Below are 18,086 nucleotides of genomic sequence, written 5' to 3' on the forward strand. Positions count from 1 at the left end.
AACTGACTTTATCATCATGGACTTCAATGCTGATGAAGAAATTCCCATCTTGTTACCCTTTCTTACTACTGGAAGAACATTGATATATGTAGAAAGAGGATAACTAACCATGAGAGTCAATGGACAGTAAGTTATGTTTAATATGCTGAATGCATTATAATATCCAAAAGAGGAAGTGGCTGATTGTTCAATGATCTCAAGTTGGGAAAAAATTATTCACAAAAACCTTCTCAAAAGCAATAACATCTTAGAGAAAGAATTGGGAAATTTGAATAGATGAGGAGAAGGAAAGAATCATAAGTGTACCACTAGTCAAGTCAAATGAAAAAGAGGAACCCATGGAAATTTTGGAGCTTACATTGAATAAAAATAACACTACATGAGTGGATGTATAACTGTCAAAATGGGCTACCCGACTTTAAACGGGCCGACCCTTTTAGGGATGGGAAAAAAAGACCTGTTGTAATATTGTCTCAAATTTTACTACCTAAACCTGGACTTGTACGGGCTTTGGGCTACCTGTCATACCCCAAAAATTTCGCCATGTTTTGCTATTTATTTAGCTTATTGTTGCATTCCTCTACATGCATAGTTCTCTTATTAATCATTCATATAAATACAATCATGCACTTGATCTGCATACCTTCATGCCAAATACATTTATATCATCCATTTGCATTAACAAGTATCATGGATTCAAGGTTATGTTATTTGTAGCTGACTGGAAATTAGGGTTTTCCCAAGAACTAACCCTATGTGGCTTGGGTGGTGTATTCAAGTGGAGAAGCTTAATCAAGATTCATGAAACCCTAATTGTTGATTCTTGACATTTGTGGATAATGTGGTTTACACCTTGATCTTGGGATTGGTTATAGAACCTTAATTCATGGAAGGTGGTCCTTGATCACCATGGATTGCATCATTCTATTGGTCTTTGGAATCAATCATCAAGTGTGATTTTGGTCAACCAGAAGTCAACTTTAGGGTTGATCATCTGTTGACCATGGAATCTTACATGGTTATCTGTTCATAGTTCATTCAAAGTCCATGATTCAAGAAAGATTCAAATAGTTTTGGAGGGAAGAGATTCTACTTGAGAACAAGGCACATTTCATTGAATAAAAGGCCATTTCCTTGTGAAAATGTCCATTCTATTACACAAGACCAAAAATTACAAAATCCATACAAATTTACAAAAAAATATATAAATTTGACCTACAGTTGACATTGGTCAAATGTTGACTTTTTGGTCAACCAGTTGACCAAAGTCAACTGACCTAACCACTAATCCTAATCCTAATTTTCTCTTTGGTCTTCACTCTTCCATCTTCTCATTTGAATTCATATCCAAGTTTCTTTCATGGCAAAGTAATCCATGCCATATTTCTTCAAGCCATCATTAAGGATCTTCATGGTAGCCTCCAAATGTACTTGAAACCATGATCAAACTCCAAGCCCAAGTCATCCCTGCAATACATCATCAATATACATAAAAAACAAACTTCAATTCAATTGCAATTAATAAATAGTTTTAGACATCACTAACTTGCTAGCTTGCTTTCATAACAGGACATAATCCACCAAACATTCCATGCATCAGAAGTCAATTAAAAAACAAAGATGCACGAGCCTAATTGCAACAGTTCAATCCAGTGCAATTCATAACAAGAATCAGACGATACTTGATAAATTCCAGTTACTAAAAGTAAGTGTCTAACATATGAGCATTCTACAATTCAAAACGTACTAGCTAGTTCAATCCAAAACAGTTCATTAGCAATGATCATTTAAGGTTCACAAAGCTAATGATATTGAATTGACTGAGTCAGCAGCCACGCGTTCCATGTTCCCAAATCAAACACAATTCCATAATAGTCTAACTTTTTTTCTAACCTACATTAACCATTAGGGATAAATTTGGCTAACAAAATTCAAAGCTCATTAACATTAATTGTTTTCTTCTTCACTAACTCATATTCATATTAAATACACTAACAATAATCATGGCATATAATTTTATTCAAGGCATTAACTTTCTAACATTAACAGCAGGTAACAAAACTATCACTAACAATGCATAATAGGTTTTAACCAAAATTTTGACATTCATTAACAATCCAACAACTAATCTAACATAGTGCATTCATATGTAAACTAAATGTTCTGACAATGCCCAAAGAGTCTTCACTACCTGGCATTGAAACTAACTGTAATTCCATGATTTTGACTTCCAAATAACTCAGTAACCATATGCAAGCATACATCCAATTAACCAACATAAACTAATCTAATTATATCAGGTTTCAAACCAAGGAACAATAATCCAACATTCAAATATCCACCAATGCTAACCACTAAGCCAATGACATGTCAAACTTTTTTTACTTGTAGTCCATTTAACTCTAACATTTGATTCTAATAAAATCTAAAAATTTAATACGTACCAAGTATTAGCTAACTCAAGCATTCGAGTTAGCAGAAATTCAATTACACTAGCCAAATTCACTAACTAACTTTCATTAATTGAAGTTAATAGTCTTAAGGAAAAAAACCTACAAAGAAACTAACACTAACTAATTAACATCTAACATAATTTCAAATTAAAACTAACTAACTAATTGAAAAACTAACTAACTAATTGAAAAACCAACTAACTCAAACTCAGGCTAACAGTTTTCTCCTAATAGAAATTCAACTATAACTAACTTTAACTGAATTCTTAACAGTGTTACAACTTGCAATAATTTTGCATAGAGGAAAGTTAACATAGATAACAGCTCCAATCCCTATAAATGCTAATCATCGCCCAATAATTCAAGTCAATCACATTTTCATCAATTTCAGAGGATCACTCTTTCAATCTTCATCTCCCTCATTCACTCTTCATCTCTCTGAACTCACCCTCACCAAAGCTTTCATCCATAGTCATTGAAGCTTCACGTGGAAGCTTCAATTGGTTGAGCTGAAACCTCAAGTCACACACTCTGCAATCACACGCATTCCTCACTCTCTCAGCAATTTACATGCAAATATCACAAAGCCATAACAACAATAGAGCCTACAGAATAAAAGGCGGAGAAGAAGAAAAGAGGATTCAGCAACGCGCAATTGGAGCAAAAGAATAAGGGTGAGGAATTACCTTGGGAAGTAGAAGGCTCGTGGATCATCGTTCCTCAACGCCGCCACTTGAAAAATCATCGGAGTTGCTCCGGCAAGTAGGCTTTCCCATTTCTTTTCTGAGTCAAGGTTACCATGATGTAGGGTAGTACATGAGGAGCCAAACCCCTAAGCTTTGGACTCCAATTAGCTTACCATTTCCGTTTAATTTCTAGTTTCATATTTTAGGGTTCATCATATTTTGCTTCGATTTGGCTGTTAGGTTGAGTTTTGAAGTAAACTAGTGTGAGATTAGGAGAGAGGGGTTTAATACAAACATAATCAGGGATGTTTGGACTCAATTGGGCCTCTGTCGCAGGCCAGAGGCGATTTCCGCCGCGACAGAGTTGTGGTTCATGAGGGAGTTTTGTTTTTGTGCCAACTTTGAGTTGGGGAATGAAGGAACTTGTTGGAGCTACTGAGGCTCTTCCCCCCATTCTTTTGGGTTCGCATGTGGGCCTGTTTCCCTTAGGCCCATGGCCTTTACACATTGCACCCTATGTTTGCTTGCCACACCCTTCCTGAAGGCTTGTTGTACAACAAGCACACAACCTTGGGCCTCCTCTTGAGTCCAACAACAAACCAGTTGCTCTTTACACGCTATACAACGCCTGCATCCCCTTGGCTCTCCAACTTGGTTTTATAGTTTTTTTCTTTAATTTCTTTTATTATTTTATTTTTTTAATCTCAGTTTAGTTACTTTAATGAATCTAACATGGAAAATACTTTAAATTCTTTCTAACATTGAAATTCTTAGAAAATAACATTAGATTTCATGTTTTCCATTTATTTTACATCTTGAGAAAATTATCAAATTGATGCCTCTTGTTAGATTTTGATCTAACTTTTACGATTAAGCTTGTAGTTAGTTACTAACCAATAACGTGCCATGTTCCCATAATTCTAGGTTAAATTGATATTTGAAACCCTGGTTTTTCCCTTAGAACTTAAGTCACTAAGTCCTTATGCATGGTTTTCAACTGATTTCTCCCTAAATGATTAAGTTGATCAAATTATCCTTTGATCAATTAAATCCTTTGACATGTTCTTATTCCCTCAGTCTAGTCAAATGATCAGAAGCTTATTGATCACTTGATAAGACAATCCCTTGTGTTGGAGTTACATTGGATCTTTCAAGACAAACAACTCAAGACTTCACTCAAGTCCCCACAAGTCAGACACGATGTTACAGACAAACTGGACATTGGACTATAATTCAAGCACAACAAAGGTCCTATTTCAATACTTGTCAATTACGATTCAAATTGTGCGTCATGAGCCTTAAGTAGTAGAGAAAGGGTGAGAGGGAGAGTTCCTATCCTCATTCTGAATACCTTTGGGTATGGGACGAATGATCCAGTTGCTCAGAGTATTCACCTCTACTCATAGACTTTAGTGCAATTCGAATCAAACAATTGTCAAGTCTGCTTCAACAATCTTCATCAATACACATTCTCTTTGGATCAAACACAACAATCCGCTTTGATATCCATACACTTTGTGGGTTAAGCACCTCATGGTCTAACACCCATTTCTGAATCAATACTTCATGCATTGACTTGTGGAGTTTCATACTCTGGAAAGCTTTATATCATTTCCCCGTGGAGCTTCATGCTCTAACAAACCCTTTTATTTTATTTTTCCATGTGGAGCTTCATGCTTTGGCAAACCATTTTTCTTTATTTTGCCTTGTGGAGCTTCATGCTCTGGAAAACTCTCATACATTGCCCTGTGGAGTTTCATACTTTGGAAACATTCATATCATTTCCCTATGGAGCCTCATGCTCTGGAATCTTTCATATCATTTTCCTGTGGAGCCTCATGCTCTGGCAACTTTCGTACATTTCCCTGTGAAGCTTCATCCTCTGGTAACCCCCTTCTTGTAGGTCTTAATCCCTAGATCTAGGAGAAATCATGCATTAACCACATTCTTTGATTCAGATACACCTATCTTATGGATCCAACAACATAATCATTGGTCCAAGTAATAATTCTACAACATCCTTCACACACTTTCCTAATTTTCCTACTATATTTCGTACAATTCTACAACACTTTCAATTCCAACAATTTTCTTTCTTTTAATGCAATTCAATCAACTCTTTCTTTTTCTTTTTGAGACTTAAATCTTTTCTAAACAATTTTCTTTCTTTTCATAAAATAACCTTTATAATATGTGCCTTAGCAATCATACTAAAAGTTTGGAGTATCCAAACTATGATCCGTTCATCTAATGTCTACACACTTCTAGGATACGATTATAATTGTTCCCTAAAATCAACCAACAAATCTGTATTTTCTAACAAGAACTACATAGCTCTGACTTCCTTATTGCACTATGAGGATACGTAGGCACGAGAATCTGAATCCTTGGCGAGCACATTAATTATAAACATTTTTCCCCTTTTCGCAAGTAATCTTTAGATAGTAACACCCATTCGAGCAAAGAAAAATCAAAATAGTTCCCGTTGAGTACAATGGATATGAGGGGTGCTAATATCTTCCCTTTGCATAACCGACTTCCTTGCCGATTTCTCTTCCCATGGGTTTTATCGCTGTTTTCCCTTTCCTTCGGGAATAAATAAAGTTCGATGGTGACTCTGTTGTATCTTCAAGCGTGCGACGCGCTCAAGTATTTTTCGTGGTGCGACACTACTCGGTCCGAAACAAGATATTTTTTAAATTATTTTATGTACAAAAATTAAAATTAAAACCCATAATGTTATTATAAATACAATAAAAAATATATGTCTAAATTGTCTGAAATAATACTCAAATATTTAAATATATGACATAACTTTTAAGTAATATATTTTTTTTATGAATACTATAACATGTTTTTAAATAAAATACATGTCTAAATTATATCAAATCATACTCAAATATTTAATATAAGAGAAACAAATTGAATATGAGAAAACTATAAAGTAAAACACAAAACAATTAAATATTAATTTGATTATATTAATATTTAATTTAGAGATAGGACAAAAGTTTCCAGTCATCATTGCCACTTAAGTAATTGTCTGCTCATTTACAATCTGCCTATCTAGAGATAGGACAAAAGTTGCCAGTCATCATTGCCACTGATCTATTTGATGAACAAAGGTGCCAACTCCTATCACTTATGAAAAGACACAAGAAGGCTATTGCTTGGAAAATATATGATATTAAAGACATTAGTCCTATTGTATACATACATAGGATTCTATTAGAAGATAACTCCAAGAATAGTATTGAGAGCCAAAGAAGGTTAAACCCCGTCATGAAAGACGTGGTCAGAAAGGAGATTATAAAGTGGTTATATGATGGGATTATCCACCCTATCTGTGATACTGTGTGGGTGAGTTCTATTCAATGTGTTCTAAAGAAGGGTGGCATGGCAGTCATTGGCAATGAGAAAAATGAGTATATTCCTACAAGAACTGTCACTAGCTAGAGGATATGCATGAATTATAGGAAGTTGAACAAGGTCACATGCAAGGATCATTTCCATTTACCTTTCATTGACCAAATATTTGATAAACTAGTTGGTAAGGAGTTATATTTTTTCCTTGATGGTTACTCGGGCTACAATCAAATTTCCATTGCACCAGATGATCAAGAGAAGATAACTTTTACATGTCCTTATGGAAACTTTGCTTTCAGAAGGACGCCATTTGGATTATGTAATGCTCCAACTACTTTTCAATGTTGCATGATGGCAATATTCTCAGAAATGATAGAAAGCTCCATAGAGGTTTTCATGGATGATATTTCCATCTTTGGAGAGTCATTCTAGAGATGCTTGGACAACATGTATATGGTACTTACCAGATGTGAAGAAAGCAATCTTGTGCTGAATTGGGAGAAGTGTCATTTCATGGTAAAGGAAGGAACTATTTTGGGGCACAAAACTTTAAAGAGGGGATTAAAGGACGACCAAGCTAAAGTGGAAGTAATAGAGAAGCTGTCTCCACCAATCAACATCAAAGGAATCAGAAGTTTCCATGGTCATGCTGGATTATATAGATGATTCATCAAGGACTTCCCGAAGATAACACAACCCCCTTGTCAACTACTGCAGCATGATGTGCCATATTCTTAAGTAAGGAGTGTGAGGATGCATTCAAATTATTAAAGCAAGATTTAATCTATGTGTAACATCTCAAAATTTGCCCTCCTCTGCTTTAAAAAAAAAAAAAAAAAAAAAAAAAATTTTGGCTATGAGTCGACCATAGGGGTCAGCGCATAGACCACGGGTCAGCGCATAGCATGTTTGAGCCGACCTATGGTCGACGCATAGCAGGCTATGGTCGACGCATAGCAGGCTATGGTCGACGCATAGCAGGCTATGAGTCGACCGCTCGCGCGAAAATGCAGTTTTTTGAGTGTTTTTCACTGTGTGAAGCTGTTTTTTGGTTGTTAAGTTAGTTATTTTCCAGATTTTGTTCACATAACTCATTTTTCACTAATTTCACTTCATTTTGCTAATTGAGGTGATTAAGGATGGATTAAGTTGGAGTATATATTCCTAATCATAACAAATTCCTAACAGAATACACACTTTCCAAAACCAGATCTGAAAACTCATCACATTCTCTCAATTTCCTCAAGAATACAAAACCTTCAACTTCATCAAACTTCATCAAATCTTGATCAATCTTCGAAATTCTTCTTGCATTGATCTTGTATCATCATCTTCTACATCTGTTTTTGCTTCTCATCATCAATCAAGCCTCCAAACATGACTGTTCAAAGAAGCATCATTCATGGTGGATTGTGATTTCGCGCGTTAGGAGTTGTTTCAATCAAACCTAATCGCATCATTCAACTCCCTGAAGCATCTAGTTCATCTGTTTGAGGTTGAAGCACGCAAAGAACAGCTAGAACACCACTGCCATTACAGGTATGTGATTTTTTCGAGTGTCACGATTCTTCAAGTGCTTAGGTGCGTTTTGTAGAGCATAGAACGTAGGTTATGGTGATGTGAGTAGTTTAGCAAATGATGCACTGTAGGCTAAGAGATCTGGATTTGAAATTATGAACCAAAACCCTAAGTTGATCGATTCATGAGATAGAGGAACTTTTAGGTTAAATTGAGTTGATATTTGAGATCTACGTGGTGAGACGAGTCCAACGGTTATCCATTTGCTTGTTTTGGTGAAAGTTTTGTGTTCATGTGTTCTTCGTGTGCTGGAGGAAGAAGAGGAAGTTTTCTGAAAATTGTTGAGTTTGATCTTCATTCTCGTTTGAAAATTTAAACTACCTGTTTCCCGCTCCCGCCTTAATTAATTACCATAATGCCATTAATGAAATCCATTTAAATTAAATAATTCATAAAAATTCATTAACATGTTTAATAATTCATAAAAAATAGTAGAAAATTCAGAAAAATATGGAAATTTTTGTGTTGACTTTGTGGTTGAGTGTAGAATTTTTTTGACCTATTGGTCAAAGTTGTGCATGGTATATTTTTGGTTTGACCTAAGGTTCTTTCACATGTATGACATTTCGACACACTTTACCATTTTAATTGTGAAATGCACATGCTTGCAAATAAATTCTTGAAAATTTTTGTGGTGGTTCTTGACTCATTGAGGATTATTTATATGTAAATTTCATGAATTTTTGATACCTGGTTAGAGAGCAGCAAATTCTGGAACTTAGGTGTGACAATTTGTGTCACACCTCTTGATGTCAACTTGTTGAATTTAATTGGATGACCTATGCATGTTGGAATTGGCTGAAATTTTGCATGATGACTTGTTGACATGTTAGGATGCTTGATGAATTTTTGTAGGATTTTACATTGCATTTTCAATTTGATCATGATTTTTCATTTCTGGTGATTAAATTTGCGAGTCCATGTGACATAGGTTGGTAGATTGATTGGGAAATCCTCATATTGTATTGTATGGCCATGAAATTTGATATGCATGAACTAGACACATGTTAGGACCTCCCTGTTTTGGTCTCATCCATTTCTTTTTAGTTTCCAATGAGATATGAATTTTTGAAGTGGATGTATGCATTGATGGTGTGAATTGGAGCATGAAATTGTGTCTGTTTTTGTTGATTTTCATTGACATGGTTCCATTTGCCCAATTGAGCTCAAATTTGACATGGTAGACCTTGATTATCCCTGTTTAGGTGTATTTAATTTGAGATTTTTTTGATGTGTTTTGGCATGGCTTTGAATGCAATACTTCTGTTTGTATATTTGGTGCTTCATTTGAACCAATATGGATTGTTTTGTGTATGAATTGAATATGATGGATGATATAAACATGAGACCAATGGTGTTTGCTCTTGTTTGATGTTAATTTGAGATTGGTTGGTGAATGCCTTGCTGTTTACCATTTTTTCTTGCTTTTGGACCCTAGGCTTGGCCTAGTGGTCTAGTTGCTAATGTTTGCTTGATTTTTCAGGATCAAAAAGTAAGGCACATGGAGAATGATGCAAATCAATTTTAATTGATGTTGTTGATGTTTGTATATTAACATAGCATTGTTTTGCAGGTTGTGAAGCATAGGCTTGAGCCTTGGCTTGCTTTGTTTGTGCATAGCTTGTATAGTTTGTCTGATTGAACTTGCTGTTTGGTTTTGTCTGTCTGAGTACTAACTGTGTTTGATTGTTTCCAGGTACTTTAGTTGCTCAGTTCCTTGTGAACTATTGCTTTGCTTTGCTTAAGCAACTTGCATAGAGGTATAACTTCCTAACTTCATGTAGTCTGGAGACCCGGCTGTTACCGGGCCGGGCAAATTGTCTGAAGTCCTCCTTAAGAGGCAATGCTTGTGTATGTTTATTTTCAAGCCCAAGCAGGAAAAGTCCTTCAAGTAAGGCAATTGGTGGAAGGTAGGGACAAGCAACCTGTCCCCCACTATTCAGTGAGTCTTCTCCTTGCTCCCATTACATGGTTGTAGCATTGAGATCAAAAGCCCAAGATCCGTTGTGTCAGAGTCATCGAGTATAAAAGGGTTCCCCTATTCTGGACCCATGCTCATTTGTCAGCTCTCCCTGGTTAGGGATAAGAGCTGTGAGGTCTGATCCTCACTTCACCCATCATCTGCTTCACCTTAGCCTCGTAATGGCAAGGTTAAGAGCAAACACAGCCTGTACAGACGATTGCTTAGGCAGTCAAACCTGATTGATTGAGCCCCTTGTTTGGCTATAGTGCGTGTTATGTGGATATCTGATTGACATGCTTGTTTGAGATACCTGTTCTCATTTGATGATATATGATTGTATGCTTGTGTGCTAGCTTCTTTCCTGGTTAGGTTAGTTTGCTTATGCAAGTAGGATAGAAAACCGAACTTAGGGTTAACGATGCATGACAACATTAGGCTCGAGTCTCAGCTCCCTAGTTGTGTATCTTTCCCCGGTTTCTGGTCAGCAATTTAGTCCCTTTCAGGGGAACTACATCGCCCTGATCCTTGTTCCAGACAAGGTATGTAGGCAGGTGGTTGTGCGAGACCACTCCGGGCAACCTTTTTCTTTTTTGCGTGCGTTTACTTGTTATCTGACTGTGCTGTTTGGTGTTTTGGGTTCGGATGCCGACGTAAGCCCAGTGATTGGCTGTCGGGCTCCACGTTTGCCCTTTTGAGTGTGTTTTGGGTTCGGATGCCGACGTAAGCCCAGTGAGTGGCTGTCGGGCTCCACGTTTGCCGTTTTGTGCGTGTTTTGGTTCGGATGCCGACGTAACTTCATCCAGTGGTTGTCGGGCTCCATGTTTGCCACCCTTGCTTGTTTGTATGTTTTGTGTTGTTTGGCGTGCGTAAGCCGAACTACAGAGGCTCTGATTCTTGTTCCAGACAAGATATGTAGGCATAAGGTGCGATACCTTATCGAGCTCGTTCCTCTCGACCCCCACCTGCGTTCCCCGTGTGTGTGTGTGATGTTTAGCAACCTTTTCTTTATTTTAGAACGTGGATCCCTAGGAGTACCTAGGACGTGAGGGGTGCTAATACCTTCCCCTCGCGTAACCGACTCCCGAACCTTTTCTCTCTGGTCGCGAGACCATGTCTTTCCAGGTTTCTCTGAGCGTTTCCTTTCCCTATCTTGGGATAAATAACGCGCAGTGGCGGCTCTGTGTGTTTTTATTTTTAGGCTCGCCGGTTGATTTTTCGCAGGATGCGACAGCTGGCGACTCTGCTGGGGAAACCGATGTAGACCTATGCTGGTCCATCGTCCCTAAGCGAGTCCTTCCTAGCGTTCTAGGATTAGTTTAGGTTGCTTGTGTGTGTTATTTATTGCATTTATTATTCTGATTGTGTATATATTTGCATTTAATGTCTGCATGCATCATACTATCATATTGTTGCCGTCCTCTGTACAGGTGGTTCCTCTGTTTTGGGGTGGGAGTTACTCGAGGTAAAAGGCCCAATACCCAGGCTATGAGTGAAATCTAGGAAACCTAGGAATAGAGTGATTCATGGGAAGCGGGTGGTATGGCGCCACTTAGCGGAACATTGATATCACGAGCAGTTCAGACCCTGGTGGGATATTATCGTTACATACTTCGGGTGTGTATATGATGGTATTTTGCGAAAGGTTATTTATGCTGCGTTTCTTTCGACTTTACCCTGGCCTAGATGACACCCGTGAGTGGGGAGGGAATGATCATTCTAACAGGTACAGATGGTGACTGTTGGTGATTGATGGTGATGTTGATGGTGACTTTTGTTCCGTGGATCCGGGTCCTATTTATAAGTCGGATTTATGGCCGCTTATTTCAGAGACGCCGGAGTGCTGTCCGTGATTTATCAGTGGGGATCCGTTTATTTCAGGATTCCCCGGGCCGAGATATTTATCAGTGGGGATCCGTTTATTTCGGATTCCCTGGGCCGATTCAGATGGTGATGGTGTGTCTGCTCAGAGACCAGTGATGATGGTGATGTATCTGTCTTCCGTTTATTTCGGAACCCGTGGGTCAGAATTGTGATTGTGCACTCCTCAGATGGTTATGATCTGTTCAGAGACCAGATTCAGTGCAGATGATCAGATGGCTTGGAGGATGGCAACGCATTGCATTCATTCATCAGCATCATTACATCTTGCATTAATTGCATCTAACACATGTTTACCCATATGCAGGGACACTTTTGATCGATATCCTGGTTGAGAGATTTCTGTTCAGAGATGAGGACCGGTTTGAAGCCCGATGTTGTATACAGTTTCTTTGATCCTGAGATTGGTGTGCTGAAGGATATGGTAGCATTGATTACTCCTGACCATGTGGGAATGTTTAGAGAGTCATACGACGATATTCTGAAGACGGTTTTCAGGCTCACTGACTGTGATAGGAGCGCCATCCACACTCTTCTTCAGTTCTATGACCCTGGGTTGAGGTGTTTCGTTTTTCCAGACTATCTGTTGGGGCCTTTGATGGAGGATTATGTCAGCATCTTGGGTATTCAGATCCGAGATCAGATTCCTTTCCATGTTACGAGGGTAGATTCAGATGTCCTTGGGATTTCACGTGCTCTTTATTTGAGTCCGGAAATGGTCAAGGAGGGTTTGAAGGAGAAGGGAAAGCTACCTGGGTTTCATTTGAGTTTCTTGGAGGCCAATGCCAAGGAACATGCTGCAATGGGTAACTGGAAGACGGTTTGTGCTCTGATTGCTGTGAGCATTTATGGGATCATTCTGTTTCCTAATCAGAAGAATTTTGTGGACCATAATGCTATCAGGTTGTTTATGCAGAGAAACCCTATTCCTACCCTGATTGGAGATGTGTACTACTCAGTGCATAACAGGAATGAGAAGAGGCGGGGTGGTCTGGTCAGATGCTGCTCTCAGTTGCTCTTCAAATGGTTCATGGGGTATTTGCCTTCCCGAGGTGCCTTTGCTCAGATTGATCCTAGTGTGAAGTGGTCCTTTCGATTGATGGGTCTGCGGGCTGATGACATTGCTTGGACTCATAATGGTTTAGCTGGTCGGGACTTCATCTGCAGTTGCGGGAGTTTACCTAATGTGCCTTTAGTGGGAGTTCAGGGTTGCATTAATTACAACCCGATGCTTCTCCGGAGACAGATGGGGTTCGCTATGGAGGTTCCTCCTCTCGGGTGAGAGATTCAGGAATCCTTTTACTTTCCGATTGATGGCAACCAGGCCAAGCTGAGGCAAGTGTTAGATGAGTGGCGAGATATCCAAAGGAAGGGTAAGGTTCCGTTTGGTAAAGTCAACTGTCAGTATTTTCCACTATTTAAGGATTGGTTGCGGAAGAGGATTGAGTCTACATTTCTACCGTTTCCTGGAGGTGACTCTGTGTGTCATATGATTGAGGGTCCGAGTGCTTCTGTCAGCATGGAGGAGTTCCTTGAGATGAAGAGAGCCAGAGATCAGTTACTTGCAGAGAAAGCTGAATTGGAGAGAAGTGTTGCTCGTTTTCAGGCGTCCAACCAAGAGATCAAGATGAAGATGGAAGATCAAGACAAGCGACATGCCCTAGCAGCCAAACGCTTTGAGATGGATACAGCCTACTATGGGAAGATCAGCCAGGCTTTAGCATCGTCTAACCGGGAGCACGACATCACTAAAGATAAGCTGTTCAGAGCATCAAAGGTGATTGAAGATGAGAAGAGGAGGCAAGTCCTTGTCAAAGAGCAGAGAGATGACAGAGTCAGAGGTCTCATTGCTGAGTGGGAGGCAAAGCTGCAAGTCAAGGAGTCCGAGAAGCTAAAGATCATTGCAGAGAGAGATCACTATATGGCTGAAAGAGACCACTACTTCAGGCAGATGAAGATTCATCAGAAGGAAGTTGGAAGACTACAGCAGGAGAATACCGAGCTCAGGTTCGCCGCAGAGTTCGCGAGGATGGATGATGAGATAGGGCCATCTGTGGGACCCTCATCTAGCTAGATCTTTCATTTGTGTTGGATTACCGTCAGGCTTGTTGACGGAATTCACTTGTCTGTATTTCTTTCCAATTTTGGAGGATTGTATTTGACTTTGTCTGGTTGATGTATGACTATGGCACTGTTTGTGCACTTTTTGGTTATGTAATGATGGTTTCTATTCAGTGATTGGTTGTCAAGCTTTATTTGCTTTACCGTATGCACTTACACAAGCACACACATGGTTGGGGGGAATCATGCTAAATCACATATCTCCGATCTGCACGATGAAATCAAACACTGCTAATCAGAATGTTAATGCCGGCTTATTATTTGTCTCGATGATGCCAGGGTCGAGAGACAAAGTGTCCTTCATATGGATAGACACTGCATACATGCATTAATCATGATAACTTGTGTTTTATTTTGCAGGTGACTATTACTAATGTGCTTGTTTGTAAACAGGAACCATTGCTCGCGCTCGAAGGACAGTACCTTTGCACACTACTCGCCCTCACAGATATTACACCAGAAGAAATACGCCCAGACTCATGGAGCTTCCCAGTGCTGATATGCTGGAATTGAAAGATAAAATGACCGAACTGATCAATATAATGCAAGGTTTTGCCATTGGTCAGAAGGCTCTCGCAGATAAAGTTGAGAAACTCGAGCGGGTTTCTGCTCAGAACAGTGGGGTCAACCTGGATGGAGTCTCCAACCAGGGGCAAGGATCTCGTGATGGTGGGAAGAGGACAACAGTTGGTCTGGTGAATAATGCTGGTGCTGGTGGTCAACCTGGACCAAGTCAGAACCTGAAGGACAACTTTGTGCCTCCGTTTTATGGTTTTGATGATGATCAGGAAGAGGATAGAGAGGCGGATCAATTTTCCATACAGAACGAGCCTTTCGCGCCTTACAATATTCCTCCGCAGAATAAGGAAATTCAGTTGCTGGCTGAGAAAATCAAAGTGCTTGAGAGCTATGCCACGCCTGGGGTGGTAAACATGTCCAACATGGGATTGGTGGAGGGAATTGTGATTCCTCAGAAGTTCAAGGCGCCTGCGTTCGATAAATATAATGGTAGTTCTTGCCCGGAAACTCATCTCCAGGCATTTGTCCGCAAAATCTCGGCATACACCGCAGATCAGAAACTGTGGATGTACTTTTTCCAGGACAGCCTGTCGGGGGGCTCCTTGGAATGGTACACCAAGTTGAGATCTTCTGATATAAAGAATTGGCAGGATCTGGGAGATGCTTTCTTTAAGCAATACCAATTTAATGCAGACATGGCTCCGAGTCGTACCCAGCTGCAGGGTATGTCTCAGAAACATAATGAGGGCTTTAAAGAGTATGCGCAAAGGTGGAGAGAGTTGGCCGCCAGAGTTCAACCTCCGTTGGTAGATCGGGAGATGTCTGATTTGTTTATGGGGACCCTGCAGGGGCCATTTGCAGAAAGAATGGTGGGATGTCCTGTCACCAATTTCTCCGATATAGTGGTAGCTGGGGAGCGTATTGAGAGTTGGCTGAAGCTGGGCAAGATTCAGGGTGCGTCTTCTTCTTCGTCAGGATCGAAGAAACCATTTGGTAATAATGGCGGGCAGAGGAAGAAGGAAGGAGACACCAGCGCTGTCTACACTCAACGTGGACCCAGTAGGGACCGTTACTTCCAGCACAATGCTGCGGTAACAATTCCTGCTGAGTCTCAGCCAACACAGCAACAACAGCCGCAACAGCAACAGAGACAACAACCCTTTCAGCAGAGACAGCAAAGGGCTGGTTATCAGATCCGGGGCAGAGCGCAGGATCGTCAGTTTGATAGGCCTCCAGTGAGCTATGCTTTCTTGTTTAAGAAGCTGCAAGATTTGGGCCTTGTGCAAACTAGAACTCTGGCACCTTTGAGACCTGATCAAAGGCCGTCCACTATGATGAGAACGCCAAGTGTGAATTCCACTCAGGTGCGCCTGGGCATAATATTGAGAACTGTAAAGCTTTTAAGCACACAGTTCAGGATTTAGTGGATTCCAAAGCGATCAACTTTGCTCCTTCTCCCAATGTCAATGCAAATCCCATGCCCGCGCATGGTCAACGGGGAGTAAATGCTATCTCTGCGGAGGAAAGGGTTGGGTTGGTGTCTGTGGATCAGATGAAGACGCCCTTGGCTGAGTTGAAGCGTCAACTGCTGATGAATGGGGTTTATCCGGGCTGCGGGTCTGAGTGTACTGAATGCACTACTTCTGCCAACGGTTGTGAGCTTCTGCGGAGGCATGTCCAGGGTCTGATGGACGCAGGGGTCGTTGTGATTGAGAAGGCTGAAGGAAAGAGTGAAGAGGTCTCCACCATAACTATATACTATGATCCGGTGGATTTGTCAAATCTGGTGGAGGAGGCCCCAGTTACCATCACGGTACCTGGGCCAATTCCATATGACAAAGATGATGCCGTACCTTGGCATTATGGGGGGGAGGTATATTGTAATGGTGAGAGGTTGGAGGAACAATCTGCTAGTGAAACCACCGTGCTAAAGGTGGATAATGCCGATCCCAGCGGTTTCACTCGCAGCGGTAGGTTGTTTGCTCCCGACGCTTTGAGAAGGGGAGAGGAAGAAAAAGATAAGAAAGAAAAGGCCGAGGCTTTAGCCAGGGCAAAAGGAAAATTTGTGGTGAATAATGAAGGTACTCCTGTGACGATACCGACGCCTGCGGGGTCGGATAGTAAATTTGATGATGAAGCTGAGGAATTTCTGAGGATCATCAAGAAGTCAGAGTACAAGCTGGTGGATCATTTGCAGCAAACTCCGTCCAAAATCTCCATTCTTTCATTGTTGCTGAGCTCAGAGGGGCATAGGGAGGCCTTGTTGAAGATCTTGAAGAAGGCCTATGTTCCTCAAGAGATCACCATTAACCAATTGGAGACGGTCGTATCCAACGTGCATGCCAGCCATGGGTTGGGCTTTACTGATATGGATTTGACCGTGGATGGGAGAAATCATAATCGAGCTTTACACATTGCAATGGAGTGTAAAGGAGTCGTGCTTTCGCATGTGCTGGTTGATACCGGCTCCTCTTTGAATGTGTTGCCTAAGAAGGCCCTGGCAAAGCTAAACTGTGATGGGCTGATTTTGACCCCGACTGATCTGATTGTGCGGGCATTTGATGGGTCAAAGCGGGCTGTATTTGGGGAGGTGGAATTGCCAGTAAAGATTGGCCCGGAAGTGTTTAAGTCGACCTTTTATGTTATGGACATCCAGCCAGCCTACAGTTGTTTGTTGGGTAGGCCGTGGATCCATGCTGCGGGAGCAGTTACATCGACTTTGCACCAGAAACTGAAATATGTCTGGGGAAGCCAAGTCGTTACTGTCTGCGGAGAGGAGGACATTTTTGTCAGCCACCTGTCTTCGTTCAAGTACGTGGAGATGGACGGCGAGATCTGGGAAACGCCGAGCCAGGCATTTGAAACCGTCAGGGTGGAGAATGCCCTGTTCGCCAAGCAAGAGGAAGAGAAACCGTCCATCGCTTCTTATAAGCAGGCTGCTGAGGTAGTCAAAAGCGGAGAGGCTCCTGGCTGGGGCAGAATGATGGAAGTCCCTGAGAAGAAAGACCGTTTTGGGGTTGGATATCAACCGGGCCGAGGCTTGGGACGAGGAAGAGGGGGTCGTACGTCTGTAACCTTCACTAGCGCCGGAATGCTGGATCCGGACCACATCTGCATGATGGGTGAAGATACTGACAGCGACTGTGACATGGACCGGTGGATAACGCCGTGCGAACCAGGGATGGAAATCCACAACTGGAAGGCCGAAGAAATCATCCGGGTCACTCTCCTCGAAGAGTAATATTTTTCTTGTTTCTTTCTTATATGCATGAAAGCCATACGTGTTGCCCGACACGTAATGGTCCATTGTAAGGGCCACCTCATGTTTAAATTTGCAGAATTTTGCATCATTAATAAAAGGATGTTTTTCAATCAAAAAGCGGTGTTCCCTGTTGTTCATTTATTTTTGCAGTTTAAAAATTAAAAACAAATAAAATGGCAATGTTTTCATTTTTCTTTTTGTTTTCTCACACCGGTTCTAAAGCAATGCATGAATCAACATTCATGCAGATGCGATTCCTC

At 40.7% G+C, this 18,086-nt stretch overlaps 1 protein-coding gene and 1 long non-coding RNA gene across 2 annotated transcripts; one reads left to right on the forward strand and one right to left on the reverse strand.

Annotated features, from left to right (window-relative positions):
- Positions 1-1,087: 1,087 nt before the first annotated feature.
- On the reverse strand, positions 1,088-3,556 carry LOC127097359 (uncharacterized). Its single transcript, XR_007793010.1, has 2 exons — positions 3,140-3,556; positions 1,088-1,467 (listed from the first exon to the last, which is right to left on the reverse strand). It is a non-coding gene; the product is annotated as an uncharacterized LOC127097359 (long non-coding RNA).
- Positions 3,557-9,370: 5,814 nt separating this feature from the next.
- LOC127092868 (uncharacterized) lies at positions 9,371-14,152 on the forward strand. Its single transcript, XM_051031756.1, has 2 exons — positions 9,371-9,843; positions 12,232-14,152. Exon 2 carries the CDS (start codon positions 12,277-12,279, stop codon positions 13,204-13,206), a length of 930 nt encoding a protein of 309 aa, XP_050887713.1. The 5' UTR covers positions 9,371-9,843; positions 12,232-12,276; the 3' UTR covers positions 13,207-14,152.
- Positions 14,153-18,086: the final 3,934 nt, after the last annotated feature.

The sequence above is a fragment of the Lathyrus oleraceus genome, chromosome 6 (genome assembly GCF_024323335.1).
Source record: "Lathyrus oleraceus cultivar Zhongwan6 chromosome 6, CAAS_Psat_ZW6_1.0, whole genome shotgun sequence".
Lineage (NCBI taxonomy): Eukaryota > Viridiplantae > Streptophyta > Magnoliopsida > Fabales > Fabaceae > Lathyrus > Lathyrus oleraceus.

Coding starts and splice junctions, on each gene's coding strand:
- LOC127092868 (XM_051031756.1), top strand. CDS start 12,277: ATGAGGACCGGTTTGAAGCCCGATGTTGTATACAGTTTCTTTGATCCT.